The 26,671-nt window shown below is 35.7% G+C and overlaps 1 protein-coding gene across 3 annotated transcripts in view; it reads right to left on the reverse strand.

Annotated features, from left to right (window-relative positions):
- The window catches only part of BRWD1 (bromodomain and WD repeat domain containing 1), a 120,417-nt gene that overhangs the window by 47,250 nt on the left and 46,496 nt on the right, over positions 1–26,671 (reverse strand). For 2 of the 3 annotated variants that reach the window (XM_082458726.1, XM_082458727.1), the window contains 8 exons: positions 24,056–24,206; positions 23,687–23,821; positions 19,610–19,738; positions 19,205–19,430; positions 13,897–14,082; positions 9,468–9,651; positions 6,871–6,964; positions 2,618–2,749 (listed from right to left, as the gene is read on the reverse strand). In XM_082458726.1, coding sequence (XP_082314852.1) covers positions 2,618–2,749; positions 6,871–6,964; positions 9,468–9,651; positions 13,897–14,082; positions 19,205–19,430; positions 19,610–19,738; positions 23,687–23,821; positions 24,056–24,206 — 1,237 coding nt within the window. The remainder of the gene's footprint in view (positions 1–2,617; positions 2,750–6,870; positions 6,965–9,467; positions 9,652–13,896; positions 14,083–19,204; positions 19,431–19,609; positions 19,739–23,686; positions 23,822–24,055; positions 24,207–26,671) is intronic. The other variant, XM_082458728.1, reaches the window with a different exon arrangement.

A 26,671-nucleotide genomic window follows, 5' to 3' on the forward strand; every position in this document is an offset into this window, starting at 1 on the left:
AGACAAAAGGACAAATATTGTGATTCCACTTACATGAGGTACCTAAAATAGGCAAATTCATAGAGACAGAAAGTATAAGAGAGGTTACCAGGGGCTGGGAAGAGAAGGAAATGGGGAGTTCTTGTTTAATGAGTACAGAGCTGCTATTTGGGATGATGAAAAAGTGCTAGAAATGAAGAGCAGTGATGGTTGCATACATCTGTAAATGCAGTTAATGCCACTGAACTGTATAGTTAAAAACAGCTAATGGTAAATTTCATGTTACATATAATATTCTATCACATAAAAGAATAGCCAAAACATATAAAAAATAAAACTAAGATACCATCTCTCGCCAATTAAATTGGCAAAAATTAGAAAGTGTAACACACTGTTGGTAAACAGTAAGAAAACGGACACTCTCTTACGCCACAGGGAGGAAAGCAAGTTGGAATTCTCCTTTATGAGGAATTTTTATCAGCATCTCATAAGATACAAACGTGTTTATCTTTGGGCCCAGCAATCCCATTTCAAGGAATGTACCCCGCCCCCAATAACATCTCCATCATTAGAAAAATACATACATCTACAAGATTATTCATTGTAGCATTATTTAAAATGCAAACGCTGTAAACATCCTAAATGCCCATAACCAGGAGAGTGGTTAAATAAACTCTGTTATAATCAGATAACTTAAATATGATACAACTCTTTAAAAATAAATAAATAAATAAGGAAGGCATTTATGAACTGATACGAAGTGATTTTAAGAATATTTTAAGTGAAAAAACCCAAGTGCAAAAGAGTATCTGTGGTATGCAACATTTTGTGTACAAAAGGAGAAATAATAAAATATACATGTATCTAATTGAGTATATAGGGGAAAGAAAAAGAAAAACACAGGAAAGATATGCCAGAAACTAGTGAGGATGGATGGGAACATTTATCATAATTACCCCAAATCATTAAAGGTTAAAACATGCTCAATACATATAAAGAAGAAGAAAATAAATAAGAAAGGTCTTACACAAAATCATTTAAGTGAACGGTTAGCAGCTAACATTATTGGATATTAGGCAGTGTTTTAAACACTTTACATGGTTAACTAAATGAATTCTCACAACACCTCTGAGGGACATACTATTAATTACTTTTACAGATATAGGCAGAGGCACAAAAGTTTAACCAACTTGTCGAAGTAGAATAACTTGGATTTAAATTCAAACCCTATGTTTGACTACTACCCTAATGCTTCACAGAGGAATTCAAATAAATTGTTCATCCTTATGTAACATTTCAATCCTCAAAACATTACTGATTAGAAAATACTAACATTCTAATATTAACCTTTAAAAACTCTTTACAGAAATACTGGTCTCCCCCCAAAAAATCAAAAAGAAGAACAGTAACTTACATATGATTATTGTAAGTCAAGAAAAGGGTTAAGACAAAGACTTCTTAGATATGACGGCAAAAGCACAAGCAACTAAGGAAAAAACAAACTAGACTTCATCAAAATGTAAAACTTTTGTGCTTCAGAGGAAACAAGCAAAGAAGTGAAAAGACAATCCAATAAATGGGAGAATATATTTCAAAGTCATACATCTGATATAAAGGATTTGTATCCAGAATGTATAAAGAACCCTTATAGCAATAAAAAAGACAACCAAATTGAAAAATGGGCCAGAGATTTGCATAGATATTTCTCCAAAGACATACAAGTGGAAAACAGCACACGAAAACATGTTCAACATCATTAGTCATTAGGAGAATGTAATCAAAACCACAGTGAGATACCATTTCACATCCACCAGGACAACTGAAATCAAAAGGACAGAACATAACAAGTGTGGACAAGGATGTGGAGAAACTGGAAACTTCATACATTACTGACTGGGAATATAAAATAATACAGCCACTTTGGAAAACAGTCTGGCAATTCCTCAAAAGGTAAAAATACAGAGTTACCATATGACCCACCAAATTGACTCATAGATATAAACCCAAATGAACTGAAAACTTATGGCCAAACAAAACCCTGTACGTTAATGCTGATAAGGAGCAACATCCATAACAGTCAAAAAGTAGAAATAATACAAAAGTCCACCAGCTGATGAGTGGGTAAACAAACTGCGGTCTATTCATATAATGGAATATTGGGCAATGGAAAAGAATGAAGTATTCATCCATGCTATACATGGAACCAGCCTTGAACATTACATAGTAAGTGAAAAAAGCCAGTCACAAGATCATACTGTATGCTTCCATTAAATGAAACGTCCAGAATACAAAAATCCACGGGGATAGAAAGATTAGTGGTTGCCAGTGGCTTGGGTGGAGTGGGAATGGGAAGTACTTGCAAATGGGTACAGGGTTTCTTTTTAGGTGATTAAAATATTTTGAAATTAAATAGTGGTGGGGATGGTACAATTTTGTTAATATACTAAAACCACTGGATTGTACACTTATATGGTACAACAAAGCTGTTCAAAATTGTTAGAGAAATTCAAAATGTGAAACTTCATCTTAATCTCTAGAGAATACTATACTTTCACAAAATTTCAAGGTAGATTCCAAGTAAAGAATTAAGACAAATTATTCAAGATTATTTTATATATTTTAAAGTTATGAAACTGACATGTCTTACGGAGCTTGAAGATTCATTTCCAGAAGACAACTCAAGCCGTCCAAGATTTCTTCTACCATAATTTGGATATTTACGCCTACATGTCCTCTGCCTAGACTGTGACATCAAAGCCACGGAATCAGACTGAAACACAAACATGCAGATGAAAATCAACACTTAAATAAGTACCATCTTCAATAAAGTATTTCGCATTCTATCTAATCCCAAAAGGATTTAAGGCAAAAATAATAATAATAATAGTTCAAAAAATAAAATATTCTTGAATGGGTATTTTTGCCACATACTGTTAACCAAGATTGGTTTTTGTTACTTTTAAGATATTTAGAAGACATGGCTAAATTTAGGCACATTAGATCATCATTTTCCAAACTAAACCATAAGTTAATTGGCTTACCATAAATTAGATAATAATAACTATAATCCAAAAAAGAAATCACTTTAAAATATATATCTTAGAAGTGAAAATATATATTCATATATTATGATGCAGTAACCAACCTTAAGGAATATATCACTGTGTGAATACACAGGTATAGAGAAATATCTGAAATGATCCTCAAATATCAATCCTAGTTATTTCCAGGTTTTAACTTTTTGGATGATTTGTTGTCAGTACTTTTCAGTTGTGCTTGAATTTTTTAAGTATCTTTTTTAAAAATTAAAACAAAATAATTAAATAATCTTTTAAAATCAGCCAAATAAAATAGCTAGATTGAAACGGCGGTGGGGCGGGGGGGGGGGGCACATGCTATTCCTCAAACACCAAAGTCACGTATGCGAGATCACTCAGTGAAAGTACATATTCCCAGAACTGATATACAAATCAATTTTCACATTAGTGCCATCTGTTTGATAATCATTGGGATGTTTTATCATTTCAACATATCCTGAACAATATATCCTGGCTGATTTTAATACAACTCATCTTTCCTTAATTTGTCAGTACTTTTTTTGTTAAAGCAAAAACTCCTATTAATGAATTTCATGACTAATAATATGTATATTCAGATGGACCAAAACTACCACTGAGAAGAACAAGAAAATCTGTCAAAATATATATTTTTAAAAAAACGGTTTGAGGGCCCTATATACCTAACAAGGCTATGAAGATTTACAGGACCAATACACAAAAAAGGATACAAGCAATAAAAAAGAACCCTAGAATTTCACTCTGGAAGAGGAAGCTGAAAGGTTTAGCAGGTAAGCAAAAAACTGACAGACTAAACTCTTGAGTCATGCTAACAAAAATTACAACTCGGAGTCTCCTATGTACAGGCAAACACCTCAAGCTTCAGCTGTTAGCCCATAGGGCTATAATCTAGACCTATAGGTAAACTACAGATAAACAGTAATCCCAAGGAACTAAAAGCCCATCCTTGTCTGGGTAAAGGTGATACAGGTTTGAGAGTGGCCCTAGCAGCCTACCAAAAGCAAATTAAAACCTTCTCTGGAGAAGAAATGTCATCATAGGCTTCAAACCATCTCACATTCAATCAAAAACACACGCAACAAAGAAAATGTGATTGTAAAAAAATGAGAAAAAAATCAACACAGAATGCAAACAGATTAACAGGCAAACAAGATACTGAAATAATGAAATTACCAGAAATGGGTTTTTTAAATAACCAGGGCTGATTTTCAAGGAATTAAAATAATGAGAACTTCAGCAGAAAACTGAAAACTCTGGAAAATTCTGAACAGAAAAATATAATAACTAAAACTAAGAATACAAGGTTATTAGCAGGATACACACAGCTGAAGAGAACTAACTAAATGGAATATATTCGGTCAGAAAAAAATTCAGAACAGCAACAAACAGCCTAAAAACAAAAAAGACAGAAAATAGGGCTTCCCTGGTGGCGCCGTGGTTAAGAATCCGCCTGCCAATGCAGGGGACACGGCTTCGAGCCCTGGTCCGGGAAGACCCCACATGCCACGGAGCAACTAAGCCCGTGCGCCACAACTACTGAGCCTGTACTCTAGAGTCCGCGAGCCACAACTACTGAGCCCGTGTGCCACAACTACTGAAGCCTGCGCACCTAGAGCCTGTGCTCCGCAACAAGAGAAGCCACCGCAATGAGAAGCCTGCACACCGCAACAAAGAGTAGCCCCTGCTCACCGCAACTAGAGAAAGCAGCGCACAGCAACAAAGAACCAAAGCAGCCAAAAATAAATTTATTTTAAAAAAAAAAGACAAAATAAAAGGGAAAGACAGGAAGTAAAGGATAAAAACATTGTACTATGCAAACACTAGCCAAAAGAAAGGTAGCACAGCTACATTCATATACAAGAATTTGAAGAATAAAGCATTACTAGAGATAAGTTCATAACGGTAAAAGGTTCAATTCAGTAGGAAAAAGGGAAATTCTAAATTTGTACACACCAAATAACACAGCTTCAAACCACACAAAGCAAAGTACGTAGAAACAAAGAAATCTACAAACATAGTGAGACTTTAATACTTATCTCACTATAAGCAAGAGTGCAATCGTTTTGAAACCACATGTGGCATTAACTACTAAAGTTGAATATACACATATTCTATGCTCCAATAATTTCACTCCAGTGCATATACTCAAAAGAAATACACAGACGGATACCAAGAAATATGTACAAAATGTTGAAAGCAATATTGTTCCTAACATACTATTCCTAATTCATATTCCTAATATGAAAACAACCCAAACGTCCTTTAAGAATAGATTAAACAGCAACATTCTCATTAAGGGAATAATCCAACAGTGAAAACAAATGAACTTCAACTACTCACAACAAAGATAAATCTCACAAGGGCAAAGGCAAGCCAGATACAAAAGATTACATATACATACTGTATGATTCCATTTAGATCAGTGTTTCTTATCCTTTTTTTTTACATTACCACTACCTTACAGGAAACTTGACTTTCTCCTAATTTACTCCCTCGAATTGTAATACCACAGACATACATACAGTACATAAACACTTATGTAGTATATCTGTACTTTGTACATAAACAGATTAAGTGTAAGGCTTAGCCTTCTTATCCAATACAGGGTTTAAAATAGATAATATTTTTAAGACAAAAGCTAAATTGAAATTTTTAAAGCTCTCTGCATTTAACTTTATGACTTTCTTGAATAACTTTTGATGTAATTTAATTACACAGATTGTAATTTATCAAATTACATATCCAAATTAGAAATTTCTGAATACATAACAGCACAGTAATCAAATTTTTAAAAATCTTCCAAAACTTTTCCAGCAAAAATAAAACAAATGAAAAAATTAATTTCTTAAAAATTTTAGTAAATTTAACTTTGAAGATTTTTTATCATGAGAAAATATCCTAACTATAGCTGAAGATAGTCAACATTTTTTTCTTTTCAGTACTTGACGTAATAGATTTGAATTATTTTTAAATTAAATAATAAGATAGAAACTATTTTTATTTAATTCTCAAAGCCCAAGTCATAAACAAAAACACCATGCATCAAGACAGTTAATGTGGCAGACAGGCATGCACAGGCCATTTCTCACAATATGGCTACAAAACTGAATGATCAACTGAGAGAATATCTTGCAAACACAACCATTTTCACCATAGTTTTGTAGCACTGATCGTGCATACATTTTGTGTAAATTCCATTAACTTGTTAATGCTTCACATATGATGGTCAAGAAATTAAACACTAAGGAATAAGATTTTCTCAGGTAGGGTTGGGCTTTGTTGCAAACCACTGTGACACCTAAGATTTTTTATAAATGCATGATTTGGAAAACATCAGAAACAGACAAAGCTAACCGGCATCTTTAGAAGTCAAACAGTTGGTTACCTGCAGGAGAAAGGAGAGAGTAGTGATTGGGAATGGATACAAAATGTTTCTGATGGGCTGGCAATGTTCTAGTGGTTATTAGACAATAACTTTTTTTTTAGGCCGTGCCGTGAGGCATGTGGGATCTTAGTTCCCCAACCAGGGATCAAACCCGTGCCCCCTGCATTGGGAGCTCAGGGTCTTAACCACTGGACCGCCAGGGAAATCCCAACAATAATTTTCTAGAATCCTTCATCACTGTTAGGCATTAGGCTACTTTCAGCAAGTTTCAAGCCACTTTTCCTAACACCTGTACAACTTTATGTCTACTATTTTAAATCCCAAACAGAAGACTAATATTACTAATATTCTCACTGATCAAAAAGAAAACTATAAATTTCAGTTTAATTTCTAATTTGTTTATTCCTAAGGAAATGGAATTTAGGTTACCTTCTGTGAAAGATGGAGAGTCTTCCTCTTTCTTCCAATTACATAAAGATTTCTTTCTTCTTCACCTTTCTCTATTCTGAAGTCTTCTAACTTCCTACAAATTTAAGTACCCAGTTATATTAGTTGCTGATAAATAAAGGATATAAGGAGAAAAAACTAATCATTACGATTCTGGGAATCATAACTTAAGTATTTTTTTAATTAATACAGAAAATTCCTAAAGTTATAACAAAACTTAAGGCAAACTATACTTTTCTAGAAATTTAATATAACCAAAATCTCAGAGGCAGCTAGGAGGTCCTATTTTTCATATTTAACACAGAAATATTCATTCATTTATATTTTGATTGGTCCTATGAGGACCAACTCAAACAGAATCTCTCGTGTTAGCTACTCAAAATGTACCCATGATTTTCCAAGATTGCAAATCCATTCTCTAAAGGATTCTACTGTATCACTCAGCATCTCCTTCATAAAAACTCAAGTGTATTTTAGAATAGAGTTCTAGAAAGAGCTATGCTCTTCTTTGGGAAAATTATACTGCAGCAGCTAGCTGACTCACAAAATCCATTCTTCTTTCTTCCTTAGAAGCAAAATTAGCTGACTCACAAAATCCATTCTTCTTCTTTCTTCCTTAGAAGCAAAATCTCAATTTTCATCTAGGCTCTTTGCTGCTCTAAATAGAGACTGTATTACCTTGCCTCCTCTGTAGCTAAGTATGGCCATATGAGGACATTCTGGTCAATGAGTTATGAGGAGACATGTCATGTGGGACCATTAAGTCTGCTTAAGTGAAATTCCTTCAACTAGAAATGTCCTTTTTGCCGCCTTCTGCCTTCTCTTCCTTCTTCTGGCCTAAATCTCAACCTCTATCACAGATGCAATATGTGATAGCTATTATAAAGCCCAGCTATCTTGGACCTTGAGGTGACTTTAAGACTGGAAGCCACACTCTTAAGATGGATATCAGAAAGGGAGGAGCCTGAGTCCCTGATTAACTGGGGAACCATGATTCTAGCCTTAAACTACTTCCAGTCTTCATGTTAAGAAAATAAATGATCGTTTAAGGAACTAGTCTTCAGGACTTTCACTCCTGATACCTATTTGCTTCCCTTGATTTTGACAACAAAAAGTATCCTAAAATGACACTTTCAGTTCTGATGACCATGCATCTCAGACATAATTTTAAGGCTTAATTATAGCATGCTGCATACACGACGGTGATTTTCTGTTATTTCTCATCCCAATTCCAGATTTTGCTTTTCACTAGTTTATCGTATACTTATAAACATCCTTAAATTCACTGTATGAAATATAAGTATTATCCAATATTACTCCACCAATCAACTGACTCTTCTAGCTAAACACATGAAAACTTTTACAAAATTATCTTCAAGGTATTAGTTATTATGAGACACAAACATGACAGAATACTGAAACATTTTAGATATCAATGAAAAACAGTATTTGCTGCCTCCATTTTGATAACTTGAAAATCAGTACATTACAATTCAGTACAAGGAAAACCCTACGATCCACACTATACTTATGAAATACCATTTCTCACTAAAAGAAAATAGGGCCGCTTAAGAGAAAAGACTAATCCTAAGTCTAGGTCAAGAAATTTACAAGAAGAACCTGTAACACCCTGCCATGCCTGACAGCAAAGATGCTACGCAAGGCTACTACATCATTTCAAAAGGACTCAGGAGCCAACTTGAAGAAGCTCCTCCTGGCCAGAGATAAAAAAATTTAAACATTAATAAGGACATTAGAAATAAGCTAAATCACAGCAGTGTAATTAATACAGTGAAAAACACAAACACACAAATTGGCCACTGCAGGAGAATATAAAGAAATAAATCTTTATTTTGAAGGTAAATAAAGCAAAATGAGCAGGCAGCTATACTGTTTTTTATATACAAACTTTACTACTGGATAATCAAATAGTAGATGTGGGTAAATTTTTATTTGGAAGTATCCAAGATAATAAAGACTTCAGAGCTGAAACATCACTATTTTATAATCCCTAATAAATTAATGAACCTGGGCAGTGAGTATCAGTTCCTGCTAGCATCACAAAAAAAAAAAAAAAAAAGAAAAGAAAAGAAATAAAGAAAAAGATATTATGTGCCTTCTGATGGAATTTTACCACTTATGAAATAGTCTTGCAAAAAACTAAAAATATGACATTTGGAACAACTGGAAATTTAAACACTGGCTATTTGGTTCTACTGAGGAACTGTTTGTTTTTTAAGATATGACAATGGCATTATAGTTATATTTTAAGACAATTCCTTATCCTTAGAAATTACATACTGACATACTTTTAGACAAAATGATATTATGTCTGGAATATCTTCCAAAATAATACTGAAGGGAGAACAGGGGGGTGTTTGTATAGATGAAACAAGATTGGTTATGGAGTTAGAGAACAATTTTGACATTTTCCTACCACAATTAAAATACATCCCAACCCATTACTAAAATATATGTATATGATTATTTATACCACTAATGATTAAAATATGTGTAAATAACCATATAGATATATTTTCAAAGATATAAACAATATTAATAGATATCCTAAAACAAACCTAAATATGCCTAGTGGTACCTCTGGTACAACCACTCTTCGCTTCCAAGCCTGCAGGTCACGCTCTGTAGCCATCTGACTACGTGGAGCATTCTGGTGCATTTGACGAACACCTTCCACTTGTCCACTACGACGCAGACCAATATTTGGAGGGGACTGGATGTCTAAGCTTAGTCTTCTAAAACCTAGGGAAAAATTGTCAAGAATGATTACAAAACAAACTTCAATCTAATATGCATATACATTCCTCCTACTAAGATACAAACCAAAAAAAAAAAGATCTACTGAAAAAACTTTGGAAAGAAGAATCTTAATGTGACTGAGATCAAAATGTAGGCTACCTGGGGACTTCCCTGGTGGCGCAGTGGTTAAGAATCCGCCTGCCAGTGCAGGGGACACGGGTTCAAGCCCTGGTCCGGGAAGATCCCACATGCTGTGGAGCAACTAAGCCCGCGAGCCACAACTACTGAGCCCGCACGCCACAACTACTGAGCCCGCACGCCACAACTACTGAAGCCCGCGCACCTAGAGCCCGTGCTCTGCAACAAGAGAAGCCATCACAATGAGAGGCCCGTGCACCGCAATGAAGAGTAGCTCCCGCTCGCCACAACTAGAGAAAGCCCGCACACAGCAACAAAGACCCAACACAGCCAAAATAAATAAATAAATAAAGATCTCTTTAAAAAAAATTTAGACTACAGAACAAACATTAACATAACTATTAACCTCAATTTCCATTTTTATTAGACTTTCTGAAATTTAACGTTCACGCATTTTCTATAATAATGTTATATTTGCAGTCCTAAAAACCTTGCCTTCCTCAAAACTGCAAACTAAAAACACATCTTTCTGGAAAAATTAGCACTGCAAACAGATGCTTCAAACTGTGGTGGCTTTATAATAAGAGCTCTAACAACAAACATTATTTGTGACCTAAAGAGATAATCTAAGCCACTCAAGCAGGCAAGCTGCCAGAGCCCATTATTAAAATTCACAAAAATGTAAAGTGGGGAAATGCTGGCAGCACCTGAATTGGAGCTAGGAGAGTGGGTAACAGGGCAATGCAGACCACATCAAGCCCTGAGCCTATGCAGAGCTGATCAGGTAGACACAGGAGGCAGGGCAACCTCCCAAGAGCTGTAAGTCACAAAGGATGGAGACCACCCTGGGTGGATGTGGAGGGAATCCCAGGCAAAGTACTTGTTTTCTTGAACCACAGGGTGAAGGGGATCCTGCTACTAATGCAACAAAAAAAACTGGGGGCTATATCCTTTCCTATGGGAGGCTATTAAATTTTACTCCAAATATGTCAGCTTTCCTTGCTTAGGGTAAAACTCAAATATGAGTGAACAAACCTCTGCATTCTTCTATGTACAACATTCTGTTCACCAATCAAATGTGAACCAATTTGCCCTACACAACATATTATACTCCATCTATTAAAAATGACATTAAATGCCCCTGCTATTAATCCAAAATTTATATTAAAATATATTGATGTTTAAGAAACACTTTTTGAATTGAGAACTAAAAATAAATTCTAAATTTTTTTTTTTTTTTTTGGTTGCACTGGGTCTTTGTTGCTGTGCGCGGGCTTTCTCTAGTTGCAGCAAGTGGGGGCTACTCTTCATTGTGGTGGGCAGACTTCTCATTGCGGTGGCTTCTCTTGTTGCGGAGCTCGGGCTCTAGGCACATGGGCTTCAGTAGTTGTGGCACGTGGGCTCCATAGTTGTGACTGGTGGGCTATAGAGCACAGGCTCAGTAGTTGTGGCACACAGGCTTAGTTGCTCCGTGGCATGTGGGATCTTCCCGGACCAGGGCTCGAACCCATGTCCCCTACGTTGGCAGGCAGATTCTTAACCACTGCGCCACCAGGGAAGCCCTAAATTCTAAATTTGACTGCCCAAGTCATAGTATTATTCTCCAACAATTTGAAGAAAATATATGTTATGTATCACAACATTACTTGTAATAGCAAGCATGAAAAATAACTTAAGTGGCCATAAACAGATTAATTACAAAGACTGGTTATTCCACACAGTGGAGTACTATGAAGCTATAAAAAGGAATGAAGACAAGCTCTGTGAACGGAAAGAGAGTGATTTCTAGAATATGCTTTTAAGGGAAAAAAGCAAGGTGCAGAAAAATGCATACATATCTTGTGCCTCTTGCTCTGATGCACTGAGAAGAACACTAGCAACTATGCAGTATTCTTACCTAAAATGTTTAACCTGAATCCAATTATGAGATAATCAGACAAATTCAAATTGAGGGAAATTCTGTGAAACAACAGGCCTGAACTCTTCAAAAGTACCAGTGCCATGAGGGAACTGTTCTAAATTAAAAGAGACGCAATAATTAAGCACATGGACCAAGGCTTGATTAAACCCTAAAATTTTAAAAAGCCATGAAGGACAATTTTGGGACAAGTGGGGAAATGTGAAGATTGTACATCAGAGAGCAGTACTGTAGACTCTGTACATTGTGTAGTATTGTGAAGTCTGTTGACTGTGATCATTGTATTATGATCATATAAAAGAATGTTCCTGTTCTTGGAAGATACAGAAAGAAGCCAAAGGGATAAAGTTCACATCTTACTCTAAAATTTAGAAAAAAAAACATAACAGAGAGAAAGAAATTCTTTCAAGTGTATACGAGACCCATACAAGACTGTTAACAGCATTTCTGTTTGAGATTAGCAAAATCTCAAAACTACCCAAAAGCCCATCAAGAGAATGAATTAATAAAATCAGATATACAACAGAGTACACAACAGTCAAAATTAATCCAATGCGACAACTGAGCAATCTTAAATATACAGCACTATGTGAAAAAAATTAAGTCCCTTTATAAACCTTTTATAAACCTTTATAAACCTTTTGATAAAGTTAACCTTTACAAACCTTTGGATAAAGTTTAAAAACAAATGCTTTTTATTCATACATTTAAGAGTGTCAAACCTATTTTTTAAAAGGCGAATAATCAACATGAGATTCAGAATAGTTGTTATCTTGGGATAGGGAAACAGGACAGGACCACATAAAAAGATGTAGATTATTATCATGATTTAAAACAAACCAAAGAGGAGCACGTGTAAACGAACAATAAGAGTATGTCAAGAACAAAGTTTTGATAGACCCAATTCTGTGCTGCTAGAATCCAAAACAGTTAAATATATAAAAGAAGTAAAACTTAAAGTATAAGGCACTAATTTTAAAGTCATATTTTAAAGAGAAAAAAATAAAACTTGTAGACCTAACAGTCGCTGCAAATAAAAATCTAAAGCACTGCGAGTTCCCTGGCGGTCCAGTGATTACGACTCCCTACTTTCATTGCCGAGGGCCTGGGTTCGATCCCCGGTTGGGGAACTACACAAGCCGGGATTTCCTGGTGGCACAGTGGTTAAGAATCCACCTGCTAATGCAGGGGACATGGGTTCGATCCCTGGTCCGGGAAGATCCCACGTGCCACAGAGCAACTAAGCCCGTGCGCCTACTACTGAGCCTGCACTCTCGAGCCCATGAGCCACAACTACTGAGCCTGCGTGCCGCAACTACTGAAGCCCACGCGCCTAGAGCCCGTGCTCCACAAGAGAAGTCACCACAATGAGAAGCCCGCGCACCACAACGAAGAGTAGCCCCCACTCACCACAACTAGAGAAAGCCTGTGCATAGCAATGAAGACCCAACGCAGCCAAAAAGAAATTAAAAACAAACAAAAAAGATCCCACAAGCCATGCAGCCAAAATAAAAAACAAATAATAATAAAAAAAATCTAAAGCCTAGTTACGAGGCAGATTAGATGAAAGGAAGATCAATAGTGAAAGGGCAGAAAGAGCTGAAGAAACTGTTCAGAACACAGCACTGAGCGATAAAGAGACAGGAAATTTTATAGCATTTTACAGCCTCTCAAATCTTCTCTTATCTTCCACAAGGTTTTAGCTTTTCCAGAGTGAGTTTTCAGTTGCATAACAATCACCCATCTCTTCTAGATTATTTCCACTAATATAATTATTACTACATTCCAATATCAAGTACTTTGCCCTGAAAACTCACTTCAAGCTTCCTGATTCAGGAAGAAACAGGGCTCTACTCAATTCAGTTTTTTAAGGATTATAAAGGAAAGGAAACCTAGTGTTTCCTTTAGAAAACACTTTGTTCTTTATTCTTATTTATTTAATGTAATTTTGTAAATACTCTTATTTTAGAGCAAAAAGATTTCAATAGCCTTTCATAGTACTTGAAATTCAAATGTCCATTTGTTAGTCCATCAACCTTACACCTAATAAAGCTACCTCCAGGCTACTACTCAAGTTGTAAGCGTACATTGCTTAAGGTTTTTTACACTGCATGTAGGGGACAATGACTTCATTTATTCTTCAATTTCAATCCAGCCATATTAAGGTAAAATATCTCTCACATATTTATTACCTCTTCGGGGCGTTTCTTCCCCATTTGAAAGTCCACTTGGAGCAGCATCCTGACCTGCTCCCATTCTCTGATCTTGCTGCTGCTGCAATTGTCTTATCATTCCATCAAGAACACTGGACTCTGGGCTTTGTTCACCATTGTCATTGGTTTGTAGGCTTATAATTTGTTCAATTACCTCTCCATCACCTGCAAATTCAATGAATGAATATGAAATCATAATACATATGAATAGGAAAAAACTTTCAATAGGCTACAATTAAAATTACATTAGCAATTGTCAGAATTCTTGCTTTTCAAAAATAATTAATTAAAGATACCCTTTATATTCATAACTAATTAAGTCATAGAAAAAATTCAGAACAAACTTTAGGGTACTAATACCACAAAAACCTCAACAGAGGTTCTGAAATCCCTAGAAGTGAGCACCTGGAAACACACTTGAGTGAAAGTGAAAGTCTTGTTTTTCTGTTTCACATTAATGCCCCTCATTTATACAAGTATTTCATTAAAATCTTATTTCCCAAGGTCTCTCTGACTATAACAACCAACAATGTGTGATTTCTGATGTAGAGAAAAGCAGTGGCATTTCTTTGTCTTAAGAAATAAATAAGAGTAAGTAACACCTTTTAGGCCTTCAACAAATGACCACTCCCAACCCCAGCTCTCTCCCACCCCAAGCACGTACAGTTGAGGGAGGCAGCTTCCACATGCCTCTCCCACCAAGCTTAAGTCACTCTTTCAAATAGGCTTTAAGCATATAGCCATAATCCTTCACGTACAAAATCAGATATTTTTAGATGTCTTTGCTTCTTTATTTTTCAAATAATACATTTTCAGAGATATTTAATAGGTTCAGTTAGTGTTAATGGATAAAAAGTGTTAGATGGTTGTGGGGTCTTGAAATTTACCTAAACATTGACATTTTCATGCAAACAACTCATTACATATCCTCCCACCATAAAACGCATCTTCTTTGAACATAATATATAACATGGACCACCCCCCCCCACCAGCTTATAAGCAGAACCTTAACAAATCGCAATTAATAGGGTATTAGGCAAAAAGAATGCAAAGATATACTTGCATACTTGCATCCATAGTAACATGTCAAAAACTGAAAAATGTCATATACTATTCCGGGGGAAAAATACTTCTATCCTTCTATTCTACTAATCTACTTTTAGATCCCTTAAATCTTATTGATAACATCTCCATTTTACTGTGGAAATCAATGAAGAATTTAGAAGAGCTAAACAAAAACCACGGAAATGTTTTGATCACTGTCAAAAAATGACCTAAGACAGCAAGAAGTGGAGCCCTAATCTAAAAGGATAACAAGGGACTTCCCTGGTGGCACAGTGGTTTAGAATCCGCCTGCCAATGCAGGGGACACGGGGTCGAGCCCTGGTCCGGGAAGATCCCACATGCCGTGGAGCAACTAAGCCCGTGCACCACAACTACTGAGCCTGCACTCTAGAGCCCACGAGCCACAACTCCTGAGCCCACGTGCCACAACTACTCAAGCCCGTGCGCCTAGAGCCCGTGCTCTGCAACAAGAGAAGCCATCGCAATGAGAAGCCCTCGCACCACAACAAAGAGTAGCCCCCGCTTGCCACAACTAGAGAAAGCCCGCACGCAGCAGCGAAGACCCAACACAGCCAAACATAAATAAATAAAATAAATAAATTTATATTAAAAAAATTCTGTAAAAGGATAAAAAGACTTTAATTAGAACTAGGAATAACATAACATCCCTAAGATCACAACATGGAACCAAAGGGAAAACAGCAGAAAAGGAGACTTCTAATCCTCTCCCCTCCCCAAAAAACCCTATGTAACTTTTCTTTCACAGCACTGAATTTAAATGTAACTTGGGAAATATCAAGAATGATACTTGTTTCTACTTGGCATAATGCAGTCACCATTCAAATACTAAAGAAGGGTTCTACACATAAAGGCTTAAGTACTACAGTGCCCTTCCACTATAAACTACTACAACACTGGAAAAAATATATATGAAAGAAGGGCTTTCAGATGTTGGATAACAGCACAGGACTGTGATCCCTGAGAGAAGACAATGGAGCCCAGTCTTTTGATTGCTCCAGGTAACAGCCTGGAAGCAATTTCCAGACTACAGAACAAGGAGAGGGAACCCAAGTACCACCCAGAGGTCACAATGAGTTGAGGGACAGAGGTCAGAGTTTGAGAGCAGGGGAAAGACTAAAATATGCAGGGCTGAATATCAGAGAGGACTGGATTGCACAGAAAGCTCAGAGGTACACAATGAGGAATCGATTCTTTGGCTAAATAATATGTGCACACATTGGTTAAAACTCCACCATGCTGGGGAATAAAACATGAAAAAGCCAAGCCATTTTTTAATGCCAAAAAATTGCCAGAATTCTCACAGGGCTGGCAATAGTACATGTTCCCACTAGCCAGAGTAGAGACTTCAGACACAAACAAGAGCTGTTTTAAGCATATTTCCAATTTTAACACTCAGAATATTTAAAAATGTGTGTTCAAAGCAGCGGAGAATACAATGACCGCTAGTAGTTTGGTGCCACGGCCTTGATTTGTGCTAAGGTACCAAATGTTTCACCCACCACTGCTTCTGTTTCATCAGTGCAAATGTCAAAGGTAAATAATAGTTCCATATTATTATGAAGATAGTCATAACCTCGAAGACCCCATAAAAGGTCACGGATAAAACCATGGGTCTGCAAACTACACACTGACAATTTAGGCCCTAGAACAACCATTAAAAATAAGTAAGACTAACAGGTATTGCTAATAAAACATTAGTGGCAATAATGATAAAACACTAAAAAATAAGCAACTTCAAAAAAGTTTGGAAAAAAAGGAGAAAAGGCACAAAGAACAGAAAGGATAAAGACAAAACACGTAGCATTATGTAGAGCTTCAAGCCTGACTATACTAATAATTATATTAAATGTAAATGGTCTACATAGTCCAATTAAAAGACAGGTTGTCAGATTGGATTGCTGCCTGCAAGAAATCTGTTTTAATATAAAGACATATTGGTTAGAAGAATTGAAAAGATACACCATGATAACACTAATTTTAAAAAGTTGGATTATTTACTTTAATATGAAACAAAGTTAATGGTCTTCAAAACAAGAAATACTCCTGAGGATAAAAAGGAACATTTCATAATGATGAAAGAATTAATTCAGGGCTTCCCTGAGGGCACAGTGGTTGGGAATCCGCCTGCCAATGCAGGGGACACGGGTTCGAGCCCTGGTCCGCGAAGATCCCACATACCGCAGAGCAGCTAAGCCCATGGGCCACAACTACTGAGCCTGTGCTCTACAGCCCAGGAGCCACAACTACTGAAGCCCACGTGCCACAACTACTGAAGCCCGCGCACCTAAAGCCCGTGCTCCGTGACAAGAGAAGCCACCGCGATGAGAAGCCCGCGCACCACAAGGAAGAGTAGCCCCCGCTTGCCACAACTAGAGGAAGCCCGCGCATAGCAACGAGGACCCAACGCAGCCAAAAATAAATAAAATTGTAAAAAAAAGAATTAATTCACCAAGAGCACAATCTGAATCGTGTATGTACATAATAACAGAATTTTAAAATACATAAAGCAAAAATTGAGAGAACTGAAGGAAAAAATAAGACAAATCCACAGAATAGTTGGATATTTCAGCACTCCTTAAAACAGCCACAAAATGGAAAACAAACAAATGTTTTTCAGCTACTAGTGAATAGATAAATGATGATATATCTGTACAATGGTGCACTATCAATAAACAGGAAAAAAAGACTGATACCTGCAACAGGAATGAATCTCAAAAGCACCATGTTAAGTTAAAGAAGCCAGACACAAAAGACTACATATTGTATGACTTCATTTATACAAAATTCCTTAAAAAGGAAAACTCAAAGTGACAAAATAAAACAGTCATTACAAGGGGTCAGGAGAAGGGAGAGGACTAATTCCAAACAGGCCCAAGAGAACTTTTGGGGGCACTGGAAATATTCTGTATCTTGATTGTGGTGGTGGTTTACGTGACTGTTTAACATTTCTCAACTCATTTGAATTGTACACTTAAAAGTGGTGAATTTTGTTGTATACAAAGTACACTTCAATCGAACTAATAAAAAAAATTTCAAAGAGTAAACATATAGTGATTTACATTAATCTTTAACTTTAAGGTGATTTAGTTTCAGTAAATTAATCCTCATCCGAACTAAATAGAAGCATCTTTTTTCTTCATTTAATAATATTAGGGAAAAACACTACACTGCCATGAACAAATACAAAAACAGACAAAACAAAAAACTCTGTACTTGGCTAGGACAGGCAAAGTACAAGACAGGACTGGAACATCTTTTGCCAGAAAGTAAGGAAGTGCTCAAGGAATGATGGGGACTTGGGAAAATACACAAAACTCAGCTTGAATGGGCTCTTCCAGCCAAATCCAAGGATAATATGAGCAACTAAACAATGATAGTACTGGATTGTAACCCACTATATAACAACCCGGAAGTCCATACTAAAACTTAATAAACGAAATAAATAAATAAATGGGAGAGTAGTAGATGGCCAGCTAATGATAAAATGCAGGTGCAATAATAGAGTTAGAAAACCGTTTTGCAACCTTCAGAGTAACAACTGATTCAGGCAAAAATTATCAATGGATCCTAAAAGTTTGAAATAGAACAGGTTATTTAAACCACAAGCTACTTAATAATTACAAAGAGAAAAAAAAAATTCATAGTGGAAAACCTTGGCGAATACCAAGTGTTCAAAGTCAGCATCACCAATAAGTGCACAAAACACAATCATAAGCATCCTGACATGATACTCCAGGAAGGCTACAACACCATTTATGTTGTCTTCTTTCCAAAATGCATAACCTGAACTTAATCAATGACAACTGAATTTAATGTGCAGTCCCAAATTAAAATCTACATCAAGGGAGAAAAAAAGCTATAACAGGCATTATTAGAACAATAATATTTGATTACAGACTATAGATGTGATAACAGTATTATATAATTGTTAAATGTCCTAATTTTGATAACTGTTTATGATTACATAAGAAAATATCTTTGTTCTTAGAAAATACATACTGAAGTATTTAGGGGTAAATGGACATGAGGGCCAGAACTTAAGTGTCAAATGGTTCAAAACAATAATATGTATCTAGAGATAGAATAATAAAACAAAATATTAAGGACTGGTGAATCTGAAAGTACAGGAGTTCTTTGTATTATTACTTACATTTTTCAGATTAAAAATTAAACAAAACAAAAAAAAAGACTTAGAACTTACTTGTTGCCACATAACCTAGCTGTGGAACCAAATGTTCATCTGCAGAATTTTCTCGGCCTGGTACTAATCTCTGATACTTAGTTGGATGAGGATTTCCATCTACATCTACCAAGAACGGTGGAGGCATAAGATGAGGAGCCTGCTGAGTTTGCTCATCTAAGACATAATTATTAGAATCCCTAATCAGTGGCCGATAGTCAGTATGGAAGAACATCTGATCGGGAATCTAGAAAAGGGAAGTTTACAAATTGATATTTTGAGGTTTATACATGTTAAAGAAAATAAATTATTAACCAGTTAACTTTATTTGAAAAGACAAAAAAATCAAATCAATACATCTAACCTATTTTCAAAACATCCTTTATAACTATTTTACATGCTATATAAGAAAGTATATGAAATGACCTTTTCATATGGCTTGCTGCATCCAAAACCAAATATCAGAAGGTGACCGTGAGAATCTGTACAGGCAAAATGCTGTCCATCCTGTGAAAACTTACAGTCAAATACAGCTCCATGTCCTTGTCCTTCAATCTAGGAAACACGGAGGGAAAAATGTATGACCATTTCTATGTAAGAGCTTCTGCTATATCAACTTCTGAAAAAAAAAATTTTTAAACAAATTTTTCGTTAAGCACATGTTAATATTTTCAGAAAATAAAATTCATTTTAGATACCACTAGCCTAGAAAAAAATCTCGAAAGATCTAAGAATTAGTTCTCAAATTGATCAAATGAAGGATCATAAACCAATCCAAAATGAAGGCTTTCTTTACTTCTTACACGTGAGTGACAATTTCACAAACTTTTCTTTCAATATATAACAAGAATCTTTTGATTAATAACCTACAAAGGAAATGATTAAAGATTAATGAAGTTTGGAATTCATGAACTAAAATCAATACTTTTATGGAGTTTAAGCTTTCCACTTAGATGACTAAGTGGAAATGCAAATTTGTAATGCTGCAAAGTCTCAAGGGTGCATATGTAAATGCCTGCACCTGCAACTACCTTATTTCAAACTGCCACAAATTTCAGGAAGGATACTCTAAGTGCATCATGAATGTTGCCTTAAATAGATAACTTTAAACTGTTTTATTCTTGTTTTTTTTTACTGTAAATCACAGTAGTTTAGTATTATCAATTTATAGTTAAATGAGTTGTTTCATTAACTCAATAGTGTAGAGCTATGCTTATTTGTTGTCTCAGCCTATAACTTTCCAATAATTAAACTTTAGGACAAGTTAAATCAGCGTTGGAAAAAGGATTCATCCACCCAACTAACTGCCAAAACAAACTCACATACATACCTAAATACCCGCTCGAAAAGCAACAATTCACTACTGCTATACCACACATGAATGAGTGCCAATTAACAAAATGGGGGGGAAAATTAAGGTATTGGGATATTTAGGGACTTGCTGAATAAGATGATCCATGTATACAAATTTGCATTCTCTCATAACATAAAAAGGAAAAAAATGTGTAAATATTTTCCCTCCGATTACACAGATTCACCCCCAGCGTCCTTTGAAGAGACACCTCCACCACAGCCCAACCTGCACCCTGGCACCACTTCACACCTCTGGCCTGAGACCTTCAGTCCAAGTAAAGCAGAGGAGGGTGGGGAGGGGAGAGCCCTTGGCTGGTAAAGCAAAGATGGTGGCAGCTACTCTCCTATCATACACATGGAACTTACTGCACCAAAAGCTTTGCTAAGGGTACCTGCTGAGAAGGAAGTTTTCCCAAGTGGGCAAACCTTCCTAGGCAGAGCAAGAGAGACTCCAGTTTTTACCTGCAGTCTGAAGAGTCCTACACAATGATTCCTGACAAAATACGACCTGCAACTGTGCCTGGAGAACACTTCAGTGTCACATTATGTTAACTATTTACTTAATGAAATACTGTTTTTGTTAGTGGTTTACAACCCTAAGTAATTTGTCTAGCATTAAAGGATTAGGAGACTCTCAGATGAGCAGTAAAGGTAAGAAGAATTCAGTATACAAGGCCAATTTTTGGTGTCTGACTGGAAATAAGATCATCGTTGCCCATTTGAGACTTTTTTCAGATTACTCTTTGGCTTAGAGGTTATTTTAGCTTATATTCTGTTTAAAGTCTGAATTAATGTAGTTTTCTGTTTTAATAGATTAAATTTAGTATGTAATGTTCCTATTGAGTTTCAAAGGCTAATTAAACAATGGATGTACCTATGAATTTTAAGGCCATAGAAAAATTGAAGAAGGCTTAGTTCTTTTTCCAGTAACTTGAACAGAGATGCAAGTTTCAGAGATGCCTAATGATGTACTTGGGTCATGCTATTTGAGTTGTTTTAGTGCACTTAATGTTAATAAATAAAAAACTGTATTTTAAACTGTTTGTTGAAGAAACTGTCCAGTGTAAGCACATTGAAATTAAAATTTTAAGGTCAAAAAAAAACCCAACAAAAACATGGAACACATGAACTAAGAAGGTCTTCAATCAAATATCTAAGAATCATTCACCTATAGGATGCTACCATATTGCCTCAAAAATTAATTATAGTTTGCATTGGATCTCAATATAAACTGAAGAGTAATTGTATAAAACCTATCATATATATATGAGATATATATATATATAAAAATCAAAAGTCTTAACAATGTACAAGCCCTTTTACACATTTCCCTCAGAATTTATCCCAAGGAAATAATCAGGGATCTACCTAAACAGCCATGTATTAAAAACATTCAAAGTATTGTTGCTGTGCATATTTTAGAAACCACTTAAATACTCAACAACAGTAAATTAACTATGTAGGTAACATACTTCTAAGATAGGCTGAATTTACCGTCAAAAATATATTTGCAAATTCTTAAAAAATATTTAAGGGTTTGAAAAACATTCTTTATATAAAATGAGAAAGGATTACAAAACTATGTGCAAGAATGCCAACTAATAAACATGTAAAGAACGATGCCATTAGAAAGCCTTCGATGGATACTGATATTTGTGAAAGTTTAATGAGGAACCAGACATTTACATAGTCTCTGAAAAAATTAGTTTAAGATTTACAAAGAAAAAAACAACTATTTTAAAAATCAGTGGAGAAACTTGGCAGATGCCACCTTAACCAAATATTAATAATTATCACCATATAACAGTGGAACATATAAATATCATGTGCCTTCTAATATAATGGAGGACACACTATCATTTATGTTTTATTACATCAAAAAAATGTGGGGCTTCCCTGGTGGCGCAGTGGTTGAGAATCTGCCTGCCAATGCAGGGGACGCGGGTTCGCGCCCTGGTTTGGGAGGATCCCATATGCCGCGGAGCAACTGGGCCCATGAGCCACAATTACTGAGCCTGCGCGTCTGGAGCCTGTGCTCCGCAACAAGAGAGGCCGCGATAGTGAGAGGCCCGCGCACCGCGATGAAGAGTGGCCCCCGCTCGCTGCAACTGGAGAAAGCCCTCGCACAGAAACGAAGACCCAACACAGCCAAAAATAAATTAATTAATTAATTAAAATCTTTAAAAAAATAAAAATAAAAAAAGTGAAAAACAACTCACAGAATAAAATATTTGCAAATTGTACATCTTATAAAAAAAAAAACAAAACGTGAAACAGTATTGAATCATGAAGAAATATCAGACAAAACAGAGATATCCTGTAACATTACTTGCCTGTAAAAGGGCAAGATATAGGAAAAAAAAAAAAAAGGCAGAATTATTGATTTTACAAAACTAGAGATACGTAACTACTTAATACAATGCATGAGCCTGAATTAGATCCTGGTCCAAGGGGTAAAACATAACTATAAAGGCATTATTAGGACAACTGACAAAATCTGAATGTAAACCTGGATTAGATAATGCTACTTTATCAATGTTAAATTTGCCTATTTTGGTAACTGTATTGTAGTCATGTATAAGAAATTCTAAAAACATGCAATAAGATCGTAATCTGGTTTTCAAATATTCATGTGCAAAAAGAAGAAACGCTGAAAAACAAACAATGATGTTTGATTCCCTAGATGACTCTACTGAGTATCATTTTTAATTATCAAATTTTTTTTTTTGGCCGCACCACGTGCCATATGGGATCTTAGTTTCCCTGCATTGGAAGTGCTGAGTCTTAACCATTGGATGGCCAGGAAGTCCTTATTATCAAATGTTTTAATAAATTTAAATAGTGAAAAAGTTGTGTGAACTACCATAATTTTGCCAATATAAACACAGACGGGGACAAATTCACACACACAAAGCTAAATAAATAAATTTTGAAAATCTTTCCCTCATGTGAATTAGTTATACAAATTTCACATTTGTATGTATGTATGTATGTATATATGGCTATCAGATATTTATCAGACTAAGTAGTACCCTGATTCCTAGAAATATAAACTGCCAAAATACGCAGATCGGTTTCTGGCTACACTTCATTATCCAAATACTTGAAACAAATGCAAACATGCGTGAAGATACCTCTCACTCCACTTACCATATTAAAATAATGTTTCATCTTGGTGCCTTTTGTAATATCCCATATGAATATGCTGCCATCATGTCCTGCAGATAACATAATTCTGGAATCAAAGGGATGTGTCTCCAAAACAAATACTTCATCAGCATGTCCCTTTATTCAACAAAGTCATACAGTTAAGGAGGGTTTGCAAGTTATAAGTTTAAAATTAAAAGCCCATATTGTCACAGTGTATAAGAGTTTTTAAATATGTATTAATGACAGTAATTTATATTAGCATATATACAAATTTCTATTCATTTCATAATATAAATGAAACATGTTTATTAAAAATAAAATTATAGTTCAAAAATTTTTGATTTGTTATATTTTATAAAAACTACCTACCAATAAGTTATGAAGCAGTTGTCCAGTATAAGAATTCCACACTTTGAGGACATGATCATTCACAGCTGTGACAACAATGCTATCATTCTGATTCCAAGCTATCATTGTTACTTTGGGTTTCATAAACCTTTCCTCTTCTAAAGATAAATCTCTAAGAAAAAAAATATGAAATGTGCAATGCTATATGTGTAGGAGGCTGTACTATGTACACAATCCCTCATCGATACAAAAATAACTAAAGTAATCCAGCTCATGTCCATACCTTACCAACTCGATAGAGAGTTCATCACATCTGACCCGCAACAGGTTATCTATAAACAGATAAGGGCAAAATCCCGAGGGGTAAGGGATGATTTACAAACAGTTCGGAGACTGAATACAGGCAGATTTCAGAATACCGCTGCTGCTCATAAAAGCAAAGCTTTTTCTCTCTACCTCTTTTCTAATTATTCCCTTCTCCTGACCCCAAGCCCTATAAGTAATACTTTCAACTGCTTCACTCTCTATAGATGACAAAAAACTTCAGGAAGACAGAAAGAAAGTAATTCATCTTCATGACCCCAATGTCTAGTAAAGTGCCTGACACAGACTCTCAATTTGCTGAACTGTAAATGAGCTGCATTCAACTCTTTCTACTTCCCTATAAACTGTTCCTACAGGTCCTTGCCAAGAACGGTCTTGGATACAAGTCTGCAGTGTTTTGCTGCCTTTATGAAAGCAATATGCAAAGCTTCTGTATAAAATACAGCAGTCAGTAGTATAGGGTTGGGGGGACTGGGGGGACCTAGCTGCTTCTGAAATCATAGAGCACATTCTAAGAAATGATTAAGCATATAATAAACACGTATTTTAAAGAAAATGGCTACAAGAATATGGAATGAGTGCTATGTAACACCCATCTATGTAAGCACCATGGAACACAAATGAGAGAATAATTCTAACTAGACTGATCAGAGGAAGTGTAACATAAAAGACAAAAGGGGACTTCCCTGGTGGTGCAGTGGTTAAGAATCCACCTTCCAACACAGGGGACACGGGTTCGAGCCCTGGTCGGGGAACCAGGATCCCACATGCCACGGGGCAACTGGGCCACGTGCCACAACTACGGAGCCCGTGCGCCACAACTAGAGAGAAGCCTGCATGCCGCAACGAAGATCCCACATGCCACAACTAAGACCCAACGCAGCCAAATAAGTAAATAAATAAATGACAAAATGGAATACAGGCTAAGACCCTCCACACTTCATTTGAATTTACTAACAGACGTGTTGCATTTCATCAAGTTGATTAGCCAAGATTAGAACACTAAAACAAATATATCCATCAATTTTTACACACAGAAAACACGCCTTTCAAGATGTGAAATAAGTAAAACTTTAAATGAGAAAAGAATATTTCCACCATGAGGGAAAATACAAGAAAAGTTCTCTCCATGAAGGGAGGGCAACAACAAGAAAAATAAATAGTTTTCAGTCTCACTTAAAGATTTTTATTCAAGTTTTTACAATGGTATTCCTATTTTGCCTAATAAAATAATTGTTCATGGGCGAATACCATTTCAGATGTTCTTCACTGCCATTCTTTCATTATTTTTCACTTTCACACTAAGATGCTTCTAAATATCCAGATGTAACATCCTTAAATAATTGTAAAGATTTGTTTGTGAACAAGCATTATCAGATTTCTAGTATGTATTCTTTCCATTCTCTATCACAGATTATTTCACAAAAATATTAATATCAAATTTATTTTGAAATCCAATACAATTGTTTGAGCCACAGCAGAGAATGGGTTAATTTCTCCTACTATTACTAAAAATAAAGCAGACGTGAAGATGTCTAAAATGTGTAACATTTCTCAGAAAAACTGCTAAGAACATTGATATGCCTACTCTAGACCAAGCAGTGCTAGAAATTTTCATATGATTTAAAATTGCCAACAATACTTAAAGGCAGGTAGTCTCACTTCCCAGATGATGAAACAGATTAATAAATATTAAATGATGTTCTCAAAATTATATAGCTATAAACAGTATAAATGGTATTTGAGCAAAGGTCTGACTCCAAAACACATATTCTTTCTACCACCTGTACTTCCTCCCAAAATATACAAACCAAAAAAGCAATGTATTTGAAATTTGTAATATTTATCTTGGAAAGTACTAAACTTATCTCAAAGATGCTCAAGATACATTTTTGAGACTTTGGAGGTTGAGGGAGGGGGACAGTTAGACAAACTTGCCTTCAATGCCATTTTACAAACCAAAATTTCAGCATACAAAAAGAAAAATTTTCACTCCCACTGGAGCCCAATATTTTTTTAAACTTAAAGTGTGTTTGTTTGCTTTTTTCGCCAGAAGTAGCTGTTAAGTGACTTCTTAAAAATTCCAAAAATCCTAGCTTCAAAAAGGAGAATTTTCTGAAAATTTCCACGTTTGATATACTTGAGTTATTTTTATATATTTTTTGAAATAGTAGGCGGAGACTTCCCTGGTGGCACAGTGGTTAAGAATCCGCCTGCCAACGCAGGGGACACGGGTTTGAGCCCTGGTCCAGGAAGATCCCACATGCCGCAGAGCAACTAAGCCCGTGCACCACAACTACTGAGCCTGTGCTC

The sequence above is a fragment of the Balaenoptera physalus genome (genome assembly GCF_965194825.1).
Source record: "Balaenoptera physalus genome assembly, chromosome: 4".
Classification (NCBI taxonomy): domain Eukaryota; kingdom Metazoa; phylum Chordata; class Mammalia; order Artiodactyla; family Balaenopteridae; genus Balaenoptera; species Balaenoptera physalus.